This window comes from Ambystoma mexicanum, chromosome 12 (assembly GCF_040938575.1).
Source record: "Ambystoma mexicanum isolate Mex_15411 chromosome 12, UKY_AmexF1_1, whole genome shotgun sequence".
In the NCBI taxonomy this organism is placed as follows: domain Eukaryota; kingdom Metazoa; phylum Chordata; class Amphibia; order Caudata; family Ambystomatidae; genus Ambystoma; species Ambystoma mexicanum.
Genome location: NC_090936.1, coordinates 227,121,206 through 227,141,824, shown reverse-complemented (window position 1 = coordinate 227,141,824; position 20,619 = coordinate 227,121,206). Strand labels below are relative to the sequence as shown.

General features: G+C 47.2%; 1 protein-coding gene across 1 annotated transcript in view; it reads left to right on the top strand.

Annotated features, from left to right (window-relative positions):
* Window positions 1-20,619, top strand: part of VWF (von Willebrand factor) — a 1,005,270-nt gene that overhangs the window by 105,518 nt on the left and 879,133 nt on the right. Inside the window, exon 5 of the mRNA XM_069628335.1 lies at window positions 3,244-3,452. Coding sequence (XP_069484436.1) covers window positions 3,244-3,452 — 209 coding nt within the window. The remainder of the gene's footprint in view (window positions 1-3,243; window positions 3,453-20,619) is intronic.

Sequence of the window (20,619 nt, the reverse complement as noted above, 5' to 3'; positions counted from 1 at the left end):
GATCAGCAATGACATTTACCCCCGCAGTCTGTACAGCAATATTACTCGCTTCCTTCACTGTGGTATGGTTATTTTCAAGCTTCCGTCTCCTACCAAAACTTGAGACTGTGTCTTTTTTTTTGTAGTCCTCTCTACACTCTCCCGAGCAACATCAATTGTCTCCCTCATCAATATGAGACCCCTCTCAACCTGGGGCAGGAGGCTTAAAACGACAAATGCAAAAGCTAGTCCTGTTCCAGATGCAGGAGTGGGAGTTGGGGTGTGTGGCTAGTCCCTGAACCCCCCCATCTTCCATGAATGTCAATGTGCTCTAGCACCTTGAAGCATTTGTTATGCTAGATGGAATTGCCAAGTAAATACTTCGGACACAATAACCAGACAGACTGAAAGAAGGTGGTAAAATACTGCTTTCATCTCAAGAAGTAAAGCAGGGCGAATATACGCTTATCAACTTGATTCATGCAGGATCACGCTGTATTTTCAATCATGCATAGTTTATATAATGCTAGATGTGTCATCTATGGCATCATCCTACGTGGCAAACTTCAAAAGCCTTGGGGTCAGCAGAGATGATATCACCTCCTTGCCTTTTTAACACAGGTTTCTTCACATCAGCCCCTTGCTGAAAAAGAAGGATTCATAGCCTTTCAGTGGGTGTCTAGTGTTTCAGCTGGTTCCTAGTGATTGCATCGACACCCAAACCATTGACAACCATACCATTGAATTTTTTTTTATGGGGGTTTCCCCCAACCCCGTTTTTTAAACCATTAAAATACTTTTTTACTAAACTAAACCCTTTACCATTGAAAAAACGGCATTCTATGGGGGGTTTTTCAATGCATTTTTCTCAATGGTATGGTCTGTCGATGCTTTGTATAAGATGCAATGACAAGATACCGTTTCAGCTCCCTGCTTGCTGGCCGTCTCTTAATAATCTGCGGCTGTATTTTTTTTGTCTTCGTTATAATGAATGCACCCAAAGGTTGCCTCAGACTGTTTCTGCTCTGAGCAAGGAGGGCCCCCATCCATCATGTTGAAATGGGCCTTCGCACATCTTCATCCAGGCCAAACGGGAAATAGTAGAGAGAGAATTTCCCTGGCAGTGCGGAGAGCAGTGACAATGCACAACCACGCTGGAGTCGCAGCAAGGAAGGTTAGTGGAAGGCAGTTGGGTTTGGGCTGGAGGTTGAAGGAGCAGGCGGGGCAGGAGTGCAAGTATCGGGGTCAGAGGGAGAGCAGGTGTTCTCTGCAGGTTCTTAGTTGTGTCGCACGCCTCCTGTTTTGCCTGTGCCTCTCCCTAGCTACTAGTTCAGAGTAAAGTGAATTATATGACCTATTAGTGCAAAGCGGGATTGTGGTTGCGGCCTCCCAGCCAATAAAGAGGCTCAGAACCCCTGCTCCTTTCCTCCTCAGAGCTGGAGGCCCCCTTCTTCCTCCGCCAGGACCGAGGTAAATGTTCCCCTGAACCCTTGCATCCCCTCTCCATGCCCCACTTACCTGGTGCTCGCTTGTCCCTCGCTGGCAATGGGACCACTAGTGTTCACGGTGCATCCTCGATGTGACAGTGGCTGCTGTCCAAAGGGAGAAAGCACTATGTGTAGTTCCCTGTATTTTTTTCTGACACCTGAAGCTCTTACTAATGTCCGAGAGCTTCAGGCTTCAGAAAAAAATGCCTTTAATCCATAATGGTGGCACGGAACCTGCGAGGCATCCCTTCAAGCAAGAGATGCCCGTGGGCTGGCATCACCATTATGGAAGAAAGGTGAGGCCTCTGGATGTAGAGGACTCTATTTTTTCTGAAGCTCCTGCTCATTCGCTGGAGTTTCAGGCTTTAGGATGAAAGGCCTTCGCTTCCAGCAGCCTCACTTTTTCAGCCTTAATGGTGACGCTGTCCCTCCCCAGGCATGATGCCTGTCGAGGTGCAGTGCCACTATTAAGACTGAAAAGTTGCGGCACTGTCCCCTGCCAGGCAAGCCTTGAGCAAATAAATACAGGATGGGGTAGAGGGTGCTGATTTCTGCAAAAGGCTGCCTGTCAGGGGTGTCTGTAGCACATTGAGCCGGGGCTCGTCAAGGGGCCGTGGCCTAACGAGCCGGCAGGCCACGCCCCCTTGATGAGCCCCGGGCTCATTTTCCAGTACCACTTACGCCACTGGTTAACCGTGAAACTGGACTCGCCTACTACACACGGGGTGTTGCCAGTAGATAAGTATGTGTTTGAAGAGCTAAGAAAAGAAAGAGGCTGGGTCTGCTTTAAAAATTAGTAACCATGGAAAAAAAAGCTAATTCCTACTCGCCTGATGGTATGGAGAATACTTCCAAGATTGAAAACACGCAGTAGTCAGGCTGCAAATAACTAGCCAGAAAGTTCAGTTTCCTACCACATGTTCTGACCTTTGAAGTTCCTGCGAGAGCGCAGTGACGTGCTTTTCCGCCTTCCTGCATCTGGCTGACGCTACTGGAAAATGTGTGCTGGGCCTCTGCACTTGCAAGAATCAGGGGGCGGGGGGAGGGGTGATTGGCTTTTTAATGAGATGTTTTGAGCCTGGACAGCCTCGGCCAAAGTATGTTACGAAACCTCAGCATGTCACGAGGTGCTGTGCACATCTGTATGCGGGCGTTAGGCTTGCACCCCAATTATTTAAACTGGATGCAGTTTTAGCATAATAGCTTTTTTGACGCCAATGGAAAAATGTCCAGGTTATACGAGTCGCGACTTAGAACTGCTCATGAGGGCAGTATTGCGGGTACGTTTGCACATAAACAAACGCACGTGCACATGTGTAATCAAATGAACACATCTTCAAATCAGAAAAGCGCCAGTGCAAATATAGCACAGCACTGGCAATAATGAAATTGCACGAAGAGCATTGCACATGCGAAACAATAGCACTCTGTGTTCCAACGGTTTATGTTGAGTTCAGGTAGTATTTTTGTTTAAACCTATGTGTCCTAGATTTCCCACTTGACATTGGGATATTACACCACGGTGGAAGTAATTATTGTGTAAATGAATAAGTATGGAAGTAATTTATAATATTTTACTGTTGCAAACGTTCATTCGAACTAAGAATAACAATAAATAAAATAAAAATGTATATGCAGAGGGGCGCCCTGTCCTCTGATCTTCCTAGTTTTCTGTGTCAGCAGCTTGTGTACATGTACAGTGCTTAAACCCCCAAAAGACCTCTGAGCGCTTTAGATGGAATTTAACATTGTAAAATGCGCGTTCTCTTTCTGTCAGGATTTCCATGCCCTACGCCTCCAATGGCATCTTCCTTGAAAATGAAGCGGGCTACTACAAGCTGAGCAGCGCCGAGCACGGTTTTGCGGTGAGGGTTGACGTCAGCGGCAACGTGCAGATCATGCTGTCTGACAAGCACTTCAACAGGACCTGCGGTCTCTGCGGCAACTTTAACACCTTCGCTGACGATGACCTCACCACGCAAGAGGGTAAGGTCTTACGTTACTGCGGTCGGGCACTGACGCAAAACCACGGCGCTGCGGATTGTGTACGTTGCTGCGGAATGTGTACGTTGCAGACGCGCTCGTCACAGGGTGGGGCTTTTCATTGTGGAGCTCTCATGAATGTGCTTGCAATGCAAGCTCATCTTCACTGAGTAGGAAATGCTACGAAACAAAGATTTGTATTCTATTTCCCATTGCTACCCGAAACAAACATGATTCTAAGAGTACTAAAAGTGTACTATTGATATGAGTCGAAAATGTTGGGGGCGGGGCATGACATCTAAAGGAAAGGAGCCCCTGCCAAATGATGGGGACAAACCAGTGGGCCACGAAATCTGGGGAGGGGGAAAAACACCCCACCACTCCCCTTAAAATTACCCCCATGTGTATACTAATATGTGGTCTTTTATCAATATCACACTTGAATGGACTTTGGCAGGGCAGGTGGTGAGATTGTATTTGTTTACTTTATTGTTCATGTATAACTTGCGAGTGTTTTCTAAGTGCGGGATCGGGATTCGAACCTGTGTTGTGCTGCATTGTCTTGCTTCCAGAACAAACGCGTTGCCCCTGAGCTAGCCTTCCGGCCCAATAGGTACCATCTGTGCACCTTTGGCCATGTTCCTCTATTGTATACTCACGTCATCACTTGTCACATCACACAAGGGGCATTCCCGAAGTACTTTTGCAAATTGAAAATTTACTTATGCTATAATGCCACGTTCAATGGGCCATACTGGGGAGTAATGCCCGTTGCCCAGCTTAATAGGCCCTATCATAGCGATAATGGAGTCAGCGGGGTGCTTACCATCGAATTTGCCCTGTCAATTGAGGCAACATAGCTACAGGCACCCTGACAACACCCTCTGGGTGTTGTGAAAAATATTTTTGGTCTGAAGAAATGGGCAATGATGATGGTGTGGTAGTTCTTTCAGACCAAAAAAACGCCAAGGAAGATATCTCCCATGGAACCAGCCTCTAATGCTTCACGCAGAGCTGTTCGTGCAGGGGTGGTGGTGGAGTAGAGTGGTTCCGGCCAGTCAGGTGATGGTGGATCTGAAGATGCAGTGGTAAATGAGAAGGGGGCCTGGGGTTCCAGAGTCGGGTATACCAGGGTGGCGACTGAGGGGCAGCGAGTCTGGCAAATCAGCATCGCAAAGGGGCTGGCGGTAAAGAGAAAACAAAGAGAGTAGGCGCTAGCCAGCAGAATCAAATGTGGGAATCGATTAGGAAAGAAAGATAGTGTTCCTGGGATCCTGATTGGCTGACTCTGAAATCCCAGGTGGCAATAGAAGAATGGGCCCCCGCAGTGAAGCATTAACTAAAAACATTTCTGGCTGGAGGTCATGTGATAATAACTAATAAAAATAACTTGTTATTCATATAACACTTTTATCCAAAGTGCTTTACATAGAACTGCAGCGTCCTTACTGTACATATATTGCATCAGTAGGTGCATTGGGTGTCCGGTTAAAGGTTCGAATACAAAAGGTTCGAATGCAATAGGGTGGAGTCAATAGGACCGAAAACAAAAGGTTCGATTTTATTATTATTTTTTTTTAAATTATATATTTTTTTGGGGTTTCCGTATAGGTAAAAAAGTGTTTTTTACCACAAAAACAAGGGTTTGGGGGGGGACCCCCACAAAAAAAAGTACAAAAAAAAAGTTCAAACCTTTTGTTTTCGGTCCTTTTGATTCGACCCTATTGTATTTCGAACCTTTTGATTTGAACCTTTGACCTATTGTCATGAACCATCGAACTCGCCCCTTCTGGGCTTCCTGGTCCCTGTCACGTCGGGCCTTACACTTCATAATACTACAAACGTGGCGGCAAGCTCAGCACGCTGCTCGCCAGTCTTCACGTTCTACGCAGCGTCCTCTATAAAGAAGCCACACCCCCACGGCCCCACGGATCTCAACGCTGCTACTAGCTGTGATCGGACGTGTGTTCCGAACTTTCTCTAGTGCTACTTGCTATCCCCTGGCCCCTGGATTCCCTTCTTTCGACTTCTTCCCTCTTTTCTACTTCCCGGAATCTCTGTGCCGCTTCCGCGCGCCCCCAACACCTTCTTGAATACTTCTGGAGTTTCCCGTGATCCTGGACATCGAAGCTGAACGTAATCTGGAAGCCGAGGACGGCCGAGCGGGCTTATTTAAGTCCCGAACCATACGAAAGAAGACTCCACCAAAGGAGGACATCAGGCAACATAGACAGGTGAGAAGGGGGGAAACCTGTGACAGATTGAGACGCCACCTGACCGAAGTCGATACAGACATGGAGGCGGCCATCCAGGCTCTTATGCGTGGCATGCAAGAATTATCGACCGAAGTACAGAACATGAAAGCGGAGAACGCCGTGCTGAAACAATTGGTACTCTCACGCGACTCTGCCTCTAAGGACAGCGTGCTATTGGGCGGCATTGTTGACAAATATGACGGCTGTGCAAAAACCCTCCAAGGATTCCTGGATTCTTATTTGGTCCACTTTACCTTTAAACCTTATTATTTTTCCACCCCCAGGGCTAAAGTGGGCTTTATTATTTCTCACCTCACTGAGAATGCCTTAGCCTAGGCCACACCATTAGTTAACACCGGAGATTCTCTTTTGGATGATTGTGATGGATTCATTCAAGCACTAAAAACTATGTTTCACCGCCCAGAACAGGTCTTTAGTGCTCAAGAACGCTTACTCGATTTCCATCAAGGCTCTCAGGACATGCTCACCTACGTAACTCGATTCAAGGAATTGGCTAAAGAAGCGGGTTGACCTTCTGAAGCTTGCTTCACCCTCTTTCAAAGAGGGCTAAATGAAGATGTTAAGGATGAATTAGCCTGGGTAGAACGTCCTAGTTCTTACCAGGCACTTACGGATCTTGCTCTACAAATTGATTTCTGAATCCAGGAAAGAAAGGCAGAGAAAAGGAAGACAAAGTCAACCATCCAAAAAAATCCTCTTGCAAGCCCTTCAAAATCCGAAGATTCTCTTGGTCCTACAAATGAACCCGAACCCATGCAGCTAGGGGCCTTCCGTGGACCCATATCCCCCCAAGAAAGGCTGAGAAGGATACATACTGGCTTATGCATGTACTGTGCCTCGGACAAGCATTTAGTCAGAGAATGTCCCTTAGCCCCTCCACAGCGTTCGGGAAACACCAGCTCCCGATCCTAGATGGAGCTCAGTTTCGGTAGAAAGGTGCAGGCTCCACATCTATACCATCCTTGAACTCTCCTGGACAAAACTCCCTGGTAGTCTTACAGGCTTTTCTATTGTCATCTGAGAAGGAATCCTACCCCATTCTGGCACTAGTGGACTGTGGGGCCATGGGAATATTTTTAGATCAGGAATGGGTCCTTAAACACCATATTCCTTATGAATCCCGGAACGTCCAGCAACCTGCAGAAGCAATTGATGGAAGACCTCTTTCTTCTGGACCCATAACCCTTCAGACAAAGGAAATGAGCTTGCTATAAACCATCACTGAGAAAGGATAAAGTTTGACATCATAAAATATGCCCATTACCCAATGGTTTTGGGAATGCCCTGGCTACAAAAACACAACCCATACATCAATTGGAAAGCTGGTTCCCTGTTCTTAGGTTCCGAATTTTGTATGTCCCATTGTCTGCTCCAGGATCCTTCACCGACAACATCAGAAGAACATTCAACAACTCAGCAAGATCCTCTTATGGTCTCCAACATCATCCAGGTTCCTAAAACCTACCAGGAATACGCTGATGTGTTCTCTTCTGCTATTGTCCAAGCCCTGCCACCCCATAGGCCTGAGGACTGTGCTATTGAGACTGAACCTTCAGCCGTGATTCCCTTTGGAAGGATGTTCATCCTGTCTGAACCAGAGAAAAAGGCCCTTCGAGAATACCTAGATACTAACCTAAAAAATGGCACCATAGCCCATCCAAGTCTCCGGCTGGAGCTTCATTATTCTTTGTTCCTAAAAAAGACACAAAGGAACTCAGACCTTGTCTTGATTATCGAGGTCTTAATCAGTGCACCCTTAAGGATCGTTATCCATTACCCTTGATCTCGGATATCCTGGAAGCCATAAGAGGAGCCGTAATATTCACCAAATTGGATCTTAGGGGTGCTTATCACTTGATTTGTATTAGAGAAGGTGACAAATGGAAGACAGCCTTCAGAACACCCTTCGGTCATTACGAATACTTGGTCATGCCCTTTGAACTCTCTAATGCTCCGGCAATCTTCCTACGCTTCATGGACCGGGTGTTTTCAGATATGCTGTTTCTTTTCGTCATCATCTACTTGGACAATATGTTGATATTCTCTAAGGATCCTCTCAAGCACGAAGAACATGTTAAATCAGTGTTACAACGGCTACGCGAACACAAGCTTCTAGCAAAACCCGAGAAATGCCTTTTTCATGTTTCCACTGTTCACTATCTAGGATTTGTCCTTAGCCCAGATGGCATAGGCATGGATCAATCCAAGGTTAAAGCCATACTATCCTGGCCAACTCCGACCTCTGTAAAACAGATCCAATCTTTCCTGGGCTTGGCCAATTTCTATCGGAAGTTTATACCATCCTTCTCCGAGATTGTTCAACCGATCATCTCCTTGTTGAAATAAGATACTCCCTATCGATGGACCCCAGCCCAGGAGAAGGCTTTCCAACGCCTAAAAACAGAATTTACACAAGCCCCCATCCTGGTTCAACCTGATATAAATCGACCATTCTTAGTGGAAACAGATGCCTCTTACAATGCCATCGGAGCAGTTCTGAAACAGGAACTAGATGACGGGTTGGAACATCCTATTGCCTATCTTTCACGGACATTGACCTCCAGTGAAACTCATTACTCAGTCTTAGAAAAGGAACTTCTAGCCATCAGCCAAGCCTTCACCGAGTGGCGTCATTTACTTCTAGGAGCTAAACATCCTGTCCAGGTTCGGACGGACCATCGAAATCTCCAAGTGTTAGAGGCCCTGGAATGCAGGAACAGCCGTCAGGCCCGTTGGGCATTCTTCTTTGCTCAATACCAGTTCCAAATTCACCATGTTCCGGGAACACAAAACGTAATTGCTGACGCCTTGTCTCGGCGCCCTGACTATGAACCTTCTGATGACCGAGCATTTCCCAAGATGCTTCCCCACACAATAATTGTAGCCCAGGCGACCAGCCTCCTAGATGAAGTCCGCAGTCAGACTCAATCCTCGGAACTCTGGAAAGGTATCTCGGACAGGAACCAGTGGAAACTGAAGACCAAAGATGGATACTTGTTCAAAGACAATGCCTTGGTCATCCCAACACAAAAACTACAGCAAAGGATAATAAATCTCTGTCACGATACTCTTTACTCCGGGCACCGTGGTATTACCAATACCCTCCGATTAATACAAAGGCAATTTTGGTGGCCTGGAGTGAAAACTGATGTACAAAGGTACATCCAGACATGCTCTGTCTGTAATCAAAACAAACATGACAACGAGAGACCAGCGGGTTTATTGCAGCAACCTCCACTTCCAACAAGGCCTTGGGAATTCATAGCAACAGACTTCATTGTGGAATTACCACCTTCCAGGGGATACACAACCCCATCATGGTCACCATTGATTTGTTCACCCATGTGGCCCATTTTACACCTCTGTTTAAACTACCATCCTCGTCAGAACTTGCTGGAATTTTCCTGGAACACATATTCCGACTGCATGGACTCCCTTCCAAGATCATATCAGACAGAGGGCCCCAATACATTTCTCAGTTCTGGAAACATCTTTGCCAAATACTAGGAATCCAACACGCTCTTTCCTCAGGATATCATCCCCAAACCAACAGAGCCACAGAGCGCGTAAACCAAACCTTGGAAAAATACCTCCGTTGCTTCGCTACCAAGGTCCAGGACGATTGGTCCCTCTTAATACCAGTGGCGGAATTCGCCTATAATAATTCAGACCACTCTGCTATTAAGACCAGTCCTTTTTTCTGTAGCCAAGGATTTCACCCTTCGGTTCTACCCTCCATCCTTCCTCATCCTACACCAGTTCCAACAGTCGATTCCTGGATTGAAATGCTCATTAATGTTCAAAGAGAAGCCAAAGAACAATTAGAAAAGGCCAGGACCCAGACCAAACTGTATGCGGATTCCAAACGAAGACCAAGCCCCTCCTACACAATAGGGGATAAGGTTTGGCTGTCCTCGAAACTACTACCACAGCATTTGCGACCAAATAAATTGGCTCCTCCATATTATGGGCCATTCCTTATAAAGGAAATCATCAACCCAGTGGCCTACCGACTCAAGCTTCCAGACTCCTGGAAGAAAATCCACCCAGTCTTTCACACGTCCTTAATAAAGCCATATGTTCAGACCTCTCGAACTAACCTTCGGCCCAAACCAGTAATCATCAATGACCAACTGGAGTATGAGGTCTCCAGGATTTGCGATTCTAGATATAGACGGGCCAAACTCCAGTACCAGTGGAAAGGATATCCCCCTAGTGAACGCACTTGGGAACCTATCTCAAATCTAAATACCCCAGGCTACTCAGAAGGTTCCATCTCATACACCCGGGAAAACCCGGTGGAACGAGTTTCCGGAGGAGGCATGCTGTCATGAACCATCGAACTCGCCCCTTCTGGGCTTCCTGGTCCCTGTCACGTCGGGCCTTACACTCCATAATACTACCAACATGGCAGCAAGCTCAGCACGCTGCTCGCCAGTCTTCACGTTCTACGCAGCGTCCTCTATAAAGAAGCCACACCCCCGCGGCCCCGCTCGTCTCAACGCTGCTACTAGCTGTGATCGGACGTGTGTTCCGAACTTTCTCTAGTGCTACTTGCTATCCCTGGCCCCTGGATTCCCTTCTTTCGACTTCTTCCCTCTTTTCTACTTCCTGGAATCTCTGTGCCGCTTCCGCGCGCCCCCAACACCTTCTTGAATACTTCTGGAGTTTCATGTGATCCTGGACATCGAAGCTGAACGTAATCTGGAAGCCGAGGACGGTCGAGCGGGCTTATTTAAGTCCCGAACCATACGAAAGAAGACTCCACCAAAGGAGGACATCAGGCAACATAGACAGGTGAGAAGGGTGGAAACCTGTGACACCTATAACCGGTGCATTGGAATGGGTAGCCCCAGATTCCAGAGGAGTCCCTTGGACAGGATTTCAGGGGTGGAGCTTGAACTGAGAAGAAGTATCACCTATGCTCTCCTGCCTAAATGCTGATCTTGTCACTGAGTGTTCCTGCTCTGCGTGGTTCACTTACCTGAAGTCCCAAGATGCATATTTAGAATATTACTTGATCATGGATCACTGTGATATTAACGAAAAATGAAATAACGATAACATTTTTAATGATATCCAAATACCGAAAACATACACATTGTCGTCTTTTTAATTTTTTTTATTTTGGGTGGGGCGGTCCCCCCAAGCACCCCATTTCCCTTGGTTTATAACTCCGCCCCACCCTAAACCCTCCCCACCCGTTTTAATCCTTTACCCAACCACAAAAATTCTGTATTTTTCTGTATTCAGGGTATGTTTAAAATGTATTTAGTTATTTGCAATTCGTGAATATCACTGGATACCAATTATTATTACCCAATCGAAATTGGTACCCACTTTAACAACCTTTGAAAGATGAAAGAGTGAGTTGACCTAGCTGGGATTTGGACCTACAGATCAAACACAGATCACAGCGACCCCACTCAACCGAGTACTGGTCACTGTGATCGGTGTTTGATCTGCAGGTCCAAATCCTGGCAAGGCCGACTCAGCCTTTCATCCTTGTGAGGTTGATAAAGTGAGTGATGCAAATCCATGAGTGGAAAGGACCTCAGTGTCTGCACATTCATGGTATGCAAGCCACCCCAGTGGCCAGAGACGAGGGTAGAGGTGCTGGACTGCCTGTCTGCTTAGGTTCCATACGAGGGGAACTGATGTTCTCTTCTGCAGACTCGCAAGCCTCGGCTCCAAGTCTGTGACAACAGCCAAATGGTTGGCCTTCCCAATGGTTGCCCATGGTTTGCAAACTACATTTGTCAGATTCAATTGTTACTTCAACATTCTCCCTTTGACATGGTATTTTCGGTATTCCATGCATAGAGATGCAGACACTGTGAAAAGTATTGTAGCTGTCAACCTTCAGGCCACTCCACTCAGACCATTTCCTGTCTTCCCTGGTTAGATAGACTGTGCATGTTCTCCAACTTTGCCATCAGTGATGCCATGCTTGAGTGCCAGGCCTCTACAAGCTTGTGTACTGTTTTTGCATTCAGCGTTTCATCCTGGAGGCTGTTCTAGGCATCCACTGACCTTTATTTATTATCTATTATGCGCTTATACAGCCAAATGGTGTTTCAAAGCGCATCAGACAAAAGGGGCTGGGGTAAGGAGGAAGAAATACACGACGAGAAACATTCCTACTAGGCCTTGAGACGTTCGGATCGTGCAAGTGCTGTAACAAGAAGGCATCGACACAAAATGCGAGGGAACAAGGCTGAGGAGAACAAAACAAAAACATTCTTACTAGACCATGGGACATTCGTAGGAGTCTATGAGGCACCAGAAATATTGAAGGCGAGTGGGAGAGCAACCATCAGCAGGGATGGCGAGGCGGAGAAGAAGGGCCGGCGCGGGACGGTAAAGGCCTCGGACAGCTCTGCAGGAAGGGAGGCAGAGACGGCAGGGGGCTTACCTGAGCAATAGGCTGCTGTGATCAGGAGGAATTTGGCAGCCAGGTGGGAGGCGATTGAGTAATGGGGAAGGGGAGAGAGCAAGGAGACGTGTCGAGGGTTGAATGCAGGTATTCTGGGGCAGCGGCGGGGATTACCTAGTGAGTGCAGTAAGGCAAGCACCATCGAAGACCAGCACGGACAGGAAGGATAGCACCAGCACGAGGACCAGAAGCAGAGTGGCATCCCCAAGGTGTAGAGCGGGACGGCAGCAGACAGCTTGTTCAGCCTGGACAGGCGCAGGCAGGAAGAACACGTGTGCCTTTGCCTGTACCTTCGCCGCAGGTAGGCTTCACCTGCCGGCTTGTGGGGGCAGCCCAAAAAACATCTAGGAATCCAATCCAGTCGCGTGGTAAAGGGCACAGCTAGCCAATGAAACTGGGTTCCGACAATGATGTGGGGACACAGTGGAGAGGTCTGCCATCTTAGAGTGTTGAAGCGTTCACGGATACTGTAAATGCAGCAAGGGTCTGCCGGGTGGAGCGGGAGGTTTCCCAGGCAAGGTGGAGCAGGGCCTGGGATTAGATTAGAAACTCTAACCTCTAGTTTCAAACCTACCTATGGTGATCTCTTGGGGATATTTGTGTCACAATGTCATCTCCCCTTTTATTCCCAAGTGACCACAGGGGCCATCATCACTCTGGCATGCTGCAAGTAACGGAACATACTACAGGCAGAAACATTGCATTTTCCGCATCAGCCTTTAAAAACCTAATGATTTCCACTTTTCAGAGAGCACATGGGAGAGGCCAGATTGAGCAAAGGGAATTCTCTATAACACTCTTCTTTTTGGTCTACACTGGTTTATACCAGTTAGGCTTTCACTTTGAGGGTTCACGTCTGTCCTGTTTCCTGTCATACATGTATGGCCTTAAAGTCCCTTTTTTATGTTGCTGAGTCCTGTTGATACTTTTGCACCTCGCCTTTTATTTTGTCAATGTTCCCATTTGTCAAGATGACCATTTAGTGATTTCTACCCCGGAGCTGTGGCTGAATTCACTATGTGGGTCTCTCGTATCACAAGCAACAACGCATCCGCACTCTGTTTAATGTAGATCCAATGTTCTGATTCCTTCAATCTGCAAAGTTTTCTGAGATTGTAGGGTTCACACCATTCTCTGCCGGTATCACAGGCACCCTCTACGAAAGTAAAGCCCAACACACTGGGAGCAGGACCAGCAGCAGCAGATGGCTAACACTGGGTTTAAACGGAACACAGTCTCAGTCTTCCAGTGTACTTCTGGTGGGTGGTCCCTACTCTTCCTCGCCTCAGTGTTTCTCATGAGGGTTGTGTTATCTACCCTACACAAATCCATGGAAGTGTGGGAAACTATTGTGCCCTGTATAGGAGGATGAGGGTGGTTGTGGTGCAATGTGGACATACCGCTGTCTTTCTGGATAGTCGGCCCTAGTCCCATAGGGGGCATCCATTGCCATGAGAGCCACCAGCTGAGTACCACCCGAGGCAGGCTATCAGCTAGCAGCCTCACCTGGCCTCATGGGAAGGGGCTCCCCCTCGGTGAGAAGGGACGACATCCAAGGATTCATCACAAATGACATAGATCCTCGCTGTTAACCCAGCCTCTTCCTCCTTCATCTCGTACCCCTGTGGCACTGACAAATCCTTTATAGAGAATACAAACTAGGGAGTACTTCCTTTTCGCTGGGTGCACCGAGGTGGCAGAGCTACTACAGATTATGCATCATTGAAGATGTTCACTAAAACTCATGCATCAGTAAGCATGCTATGTGCACTCTTTTAATGAAAGAATATCTACTTCCTAAGCTACACAAAGACAGAATCTACAGAATCAAATGTATTTCAGATGCACATGATCCATCCTTCATCAGGAAAACCCTCTGCCAGCCCTCCCTCTTCTATTTCTGCACCATCCCCCAATTTCTCTACCACCCCAGGCTACACTTGGTCTGGGCGTCTTGCACCTGCAGTGCCCATACCCAAAACCGGCGAATAATTTTCCTCTGACACTGGTCAATCAAAATCTTCATCGCACAAGAAACCGCCCTCTGCTTCCTCCCCCAAATTTCTGCACCCCTCCATGATTTCAATTCCCCCCGCCCTTTTTTTTAGGAAGGACTAACACACTAGACAATAAAACAAACACAGAGACGTGGCTAGGGCAAACATATGCAGTCACACTTGGCTCTCAGACACACAGAGGAAGGTGACCAGAACAGGAGTGATTTTATGGTTCACACAATAATGGGAAGGTTTTTCTTTTGCACTGCACAGGCCAGTGGGAATGTAAAAGGGGACACTTTTTAATAGTATGCCTTGGGGCTAAGGGTAGAGTAAGCCAACAAGTGCAAAAAGTCACACAGTGCCAAATAGGATGACAAACACAGAGCCAAATGGATTAGGAATACAAAAAGGCTTCATTTTGATTTTTAAAAAAATAGATTTTGGGGTCACATAGAGGATAAAAACAATACGGCGATGGAAAGGAAAAACATTTTGGAGTCATGTTTATGAGAGAAAGCAAGACTAAAAGGAAAGATGACAAAGGGGGCCTAACAACCACACACACAGACAACAGGGGGCAAATAAAGACAACAATGCACTTGCACATAAAGTACTGGCAATGAAGAGCATTAAACACCTCCAACATCTACCAAATTTTCTCTAAAACACAAGCGTTCGGCTTGCCTTGTATGCTCCTGCAAGCTCACAAAACCCACCAGCAAAAGTGATATGAGAGTTATTTGATTCTTGTATAGGGTTTCTGAATGTCCCAGCGCACACCAAATCTCTGGGAGATTTGGTGAGTCTGATTGACCGGGTGAACAGAAACCTGTCTGCCAAAGCTGCAGGATGGGTCTGGGAATAATGATTGCCTGTCAGCGGGTGTCATGACCTCTGTGAGGGGGCACAAGTTGTGCCACAAGCAGGCTCCCACCAGAAACCTGAGGGCCTTAAAACCACTGCAAAAGGGCTCATGGAACCAGTCCTGTCGCCTTTGGCACCAGGCTCATATGTAGGAAGGAAGGGCTGTTCAAACTAGGTCCCATTTATGTACATGGTCCTTTAAATCCAACATGGAAGCACCCACACAGTCTATTTCTAAGAACCAAGCCATGCGGTCTAGAGTTTTGGGTGTGGCAGGCCTGGAACTACTTTCCCTGGTACTACTTTACCTGGGCTATATAAACCACACCCTGACTGCAGAACACGCTTCGAGTTATTCTGCAACCTGTAGTGTGACGCTCAGTGTGTCCAGCTCCTGGTCTTCAGCATCTTCCTGTAATCCTGCAAGAACAAGATTATTCTGTTTTACCTGAGAAAACACCATACAGTACTCAGCATCTCAACTGGGCTGCAATCTGTGGAAACCGAGAGAAGAAGAAACATCACTCACCTGTGAGTATTAGTTTAAGGACTTCCGGCAAACCGCTACCACAGCTGCCGTTCGAACATTGCAACTTGCAATAACGAGCAAGGGAAAAACAATATTAGAACGCGCGCTTCCAAAACATCGAATTCCAAGAGTCTGAATTCCATCGCGCTATGCCAAGCTTCCACCCGGAGACCACAGCAACATCTGCAAAGGAAAAGAGACATATACAGGTTCGCTTTCAATATTAAACAACCGCACAGCGCTGTACTTACCTTAACGGATTCCAGGGTCCTGTTTTTCATCGCGATCTCATCCACTCGCAGCACCAGAGCGGCCTGTGAGGAGAAGAAGAAGAAAACACAGGATAGCTTTAAAAGACAATAAAGGCGCTGCGCGTCGCGCTTTCTCTTACCTAGAAAACGTGCCTCTGCATCCGGCACACCAGCATCAAGACCTTCCCACCTGAAAAAGAGATAAAGACATTAAACTAATTCCCACCATAAACAGAACAAAGACTTGCAATTAACAAACCTACCTGCCTACCAGCAGATTCGGGGTCACAGCAGGCCTGGGCCCAAGGAAGGCGAACTACATCAGAGAAGCAACTCGGGCAACTCGCCAACAAATGTCAAGCGCCCCTGCACAAGAAACGCAGGACGGATAACTCACCCTACAAATAACTAAGATTCATTATTCAGCACTGGGCAACTATGCATCCAGGGTTCCAGATCTCAGAGCCTTCCAGACGCCCCCGGGGATATCAGGTGAGCATAACAGTGAGTTCCACAGAATCCAATGGCAACTGAGAATACTCAGGGATGTCTTTGGTCCGAGGGCATATGTCTCAAGTCGTCCTACATGATGAAGCACAATCTTTAGGATAACTAGCCATCACTTATGGAAGGGCTGCTTAGTCTTCACTTATCGAAGGACCCACTGTCTACTCTAAATTAACAATCCAAACCCTTTACTTCTTAGGCCCCTTACTCTTCACTTATCAGCAGATGAGCCTCATGAAAGCATCTCTACTTGGTATCAGGTAATATTATCCCCATATATATGGTCGTCGTACATAATATCGCCGGGAAAAGGTTGTGGCGATATTATATGGGTGACCATATATATGGGGACAGGGGCAGCCCGCATGTTCCATGCAATAATGTCCCCACAAAAAATGCCATTTTTCGGCGATATTTTTGCATGGCGATATTTTTGTGGGGACATTATTACATGGAACCCTCTACTTTCCATCATGGAATGTGTGACAAATCCCGGGATGTTGTCACTGCTTCTGTAGGGTGAGCCCCTTCCCATGAGGCCTGGTAGTTGAGGCCGCTACCCAATAGTACCCTCGCGGTTGGTACTCAGTGGGTGAATCTCATGGGAGGGGAAGCCCTATATGGGACCAGTGAGGACTATAGTAGGAGAACGCAGTATCCGCCCAACACCTAACCTCTCCTTTACCCTCTCTCTCTCCCTCTACCCCTACCCTCCGATCTGTTAGACTTCTGTAGAATTCAGGAAGTAAAAAGGACTGAGATGAGGAAGAGTAGAGGTAGTTGTTATGAATATCCAAGCCAAGAATCTGTGGTGAGGAAGAATTGCGCATCCACGAGGATTACTCTGAGGAACTTAGGTGAACGGTCTTGGCCGTGCTGAATGCCAACATAAAAACTGATGACGGACTCACCTGGGTGTTGGATTCTCCCTGGAGGAACGGAGAGCATGATTGACGCTCAAAGCGGAGAACTGCAGGGATACCGGGATGGGAGAGGGTGAGAAATACAGTGTCCCAGCGACACAGTGAGAGAAACACAAGGCCAGCTTAGGAGATCAACAGCAGCACAGCATTTCAGGACCATGCGGTCCAGCTGCAATGGACACACCAAACAGAGTCAAGAGGCGCAGAGCTGCTGCATCAAGTCCAGAAGAGCCCCAGAGAGCCCGTGAGCCAAAAAGAGACTCAGGGAAGCCCGTGACCAAACATAGGGCTGCAGCCAAGACCCTAAAGGTATTTGGGTGGCTGAGTCTATTGTTCGGGGTCCCCAGAGGGTACTAGACACCCTAAAGTCAACAGTACACAAAAGGTGGGGAACAGAGGATAACCTCTATGGGACATTAAGAAAAGCTTACAAAGATACTATAACAAAGAAAATAGGGTTTGGGACCCTTACATGAAAAGAACATATCACGTAACAAGGATAACTAATCTTCCTCGTGGCAGTACTTGGAGGGAAGATGACCTTGAACTGTCAAACAACAAGGGAGAAGTCAAAGAGAACTGTGAGAACAAGGCATATGAACACAGTACTTTGCAGGCGAGTAAACCAACTCTGGATTTCAACCTAAGAGACCTGGGAGAGAAGGGAACCAGGCCTGCCAGCCGGGGTCAACATCATCCAAAACCCCTCATCCTCATTGCAGTGCCCAGTAGAAGGAAGCCAGCTCTGCCACTGAGGGTCAGGGACCCACCACGGTTTGAAAAAGTATCAAAACTTCTCTTATTTGTTGCAGTGCCTAGTAGGAGGGAATCAGGTCTGCTAACCAGAGTCAGGGAGCCACCACAGTTTGGAGAAGCCTGAGAAAGGCTGGTTGGGGAAAGGAGGCATTCCCCACCATTCGTGGTACTGATTGGTGAACTGTGTTATAAACCTAAGGAGGGCTGGGGAAAGGAGACGCTTGACCAGCAGTTGGTGAACTATACCAGAAACCTGAGGAAGGCTGGGGAAGGGAGAGATCTCCCCCAACACTTGAATCAGAACTTTAAGAACTTTTAAAACCAAGAACTGCCTTTTGGTCCCGGGGAAGGGAGTCACTTCTCCGGACTAGGAAGTCACCCTTCTTTTCATTTAGTTTAACATAATGGTGTGAGGGACAGAGGTAGGATTCTGGCATAGGAATTTGAATTCCTGATTTTGACATTCTGATAGTGACATCAGTAATTTTGGTTGAGGCAGGGAAACCCCTCTTAGAGCTAGGGCAACGTAGGGGTTTTCTTTTCATTTTCTCACCTGAATACAAGTTTATACCAACCACAAATATCACTCTGTGTCAGAGTCTTACTTCTGCCCCCTAATAAATGCTGCCTCATTCTATGTTAGAAAAACTACCTTTCACCTATAAAGTGCTGATTGAGCCCTTAGTTGGTCCACCCTTGCAGAAGGAAGCCAGCCTCCCCCTAGACACACCCTTAGTCTTCAGTTATGGAAGGATTGTCAGTCTACCCCTTTGGAATTTATCCAGCCTTCCTTTACAATATGGTCCCTTTGCCTTCAGCAATGGAATGATCATCAGTCTACACTTATAAAAGGATCCCCCCTCTTCCCCCAAGGAAGGACCCCTGCTCTAGCCATATGGGGGGATTCCTAGCTGCCTCCTCCAGAAGGCTCTGTTGGAAGGCCACGCCAATCTTACCTACTGGATTGTCCCTTTAGACCTGCACTGAAAATGACAGGCCCAGGCATTCCTTTAGGAAGAGCTCCTTCTGTATATCAATGAAGTATCCCACAGTCTTTACATTTTGAAGGAACCCCCCAGCTTTCACTTGTAAAGCACCCAAGCTGATTCCATGTCATAAGGGACATTTCGCTCCACTGCTGGGCTTTCCTTTTACCGTAGCATTACTTCAGTCCATTTCATTTAATTATATTGACACAACAGTACAATGCCCAGTCGGTCGATTGATGGACAAGTGAACGCCCAATACTGGGACAAGGTGTCCCACCCGACATTGAGTCAGGGTGGACCCTTCTTTACTTATTCAAGACTCAAGTCTGTCCAGGCTACCAACCTAGCCCAGGGTTCTGCATCCCAGGGGTGTTGCTAGGTCTGGAAAAGACCCGGGGCTACGCTGTCAGAACTGTTGGGACTGGGGGCTAGCTAGCCTTTTGGCTGTAGCTCCTGAGATTCTATCCGGGGCTACAGCCAAAAGACCAGGGGCTATAGCTCCCTGAGCCCCCCCCCCCCCTAGCAACACCTCTGCTGCAACGCATGACTCGCAGTCACCATACGTTTTGCACTACAACTCCCGTCAGCCCTGGGAGCATAGTCAAGGATCATGGGAGTTGTAGTCTAAAACTTCTGGAATCCAGGCTTTTGGGTCAGACGTCATCAGCAGCTAGAGTTAGTGAGGACATATATGTCTGACCGGTGCCTAGCTTTCGATTTCCTCAGGCAGAAACTGCTTGCATGCTTGCTACTGAGTGTCAGGGGACAGTGTCTGAGATGGAGGCAGCCTCACAGGAGATACATCGAAATAAAATACTTGTCTTGTTAATGGTCATTGGTTTCAGTGGCCACATTTGAATTATCCATTTCACCAACACACAAACTTTTATGTAGCAATTAAAGTGTGTGTGGCCTCTGTATTACGCCTTTATTTATGTCGAAGTCTCGGCATAAACAAGGACGCATCTCCCCAAGTGCTCATTAGTAGCCATAGCAACCAGCTGGTAAAAGCACTGCCATTTCCTCAGAGATCCAATAGTCCTAAGCAACAAAAGGGTTCTCTGTGAAAGGCAAAAGGACAGCTCTACAGCGGGCTGGCTCACCAATTCCTCACCAATGTTTTCCAGTGGAACATGGTCATTTTCATAAGAATTCACTTTCTTTCAGAAAGTAAAAACCTACGAAGTCATGCACATTAGTTCCACAGTCTGCATTCAGATACTCACGCATGTGGCTTGATTTCCATCCACGCCTCATGGCAAGTTAGGGCGCATCTTAAAACTGCACCACATCACCACCAAATAAGTCCGAGTGCCGAGGCGTGTCTGTAGATCGGCATATTGTGCCCCACCAGGGGTAGCCGGACCTTGGTCTGAGGAAGGAAACACGAGGAAGGGGAAGATGAGACGATGGGGTAGAGGAAATATGTGGTCCAAAGGTAAGGGAGGTGGGATGCAGTTGGGGGTATTTTGTGATGTCATGGGTGCATGTCAGTGCTATTAAGTGGACCATAGTCTTTACATGCGGAAAGAATGGCATGCAATGTAATGTAATATGGCATTTATATAGCACCTTTTTCCGTTGGAATGGTCTCAAAGCGCTTTAGGTGAACGCCCATGGAAGACTGAAGTCCGAGATA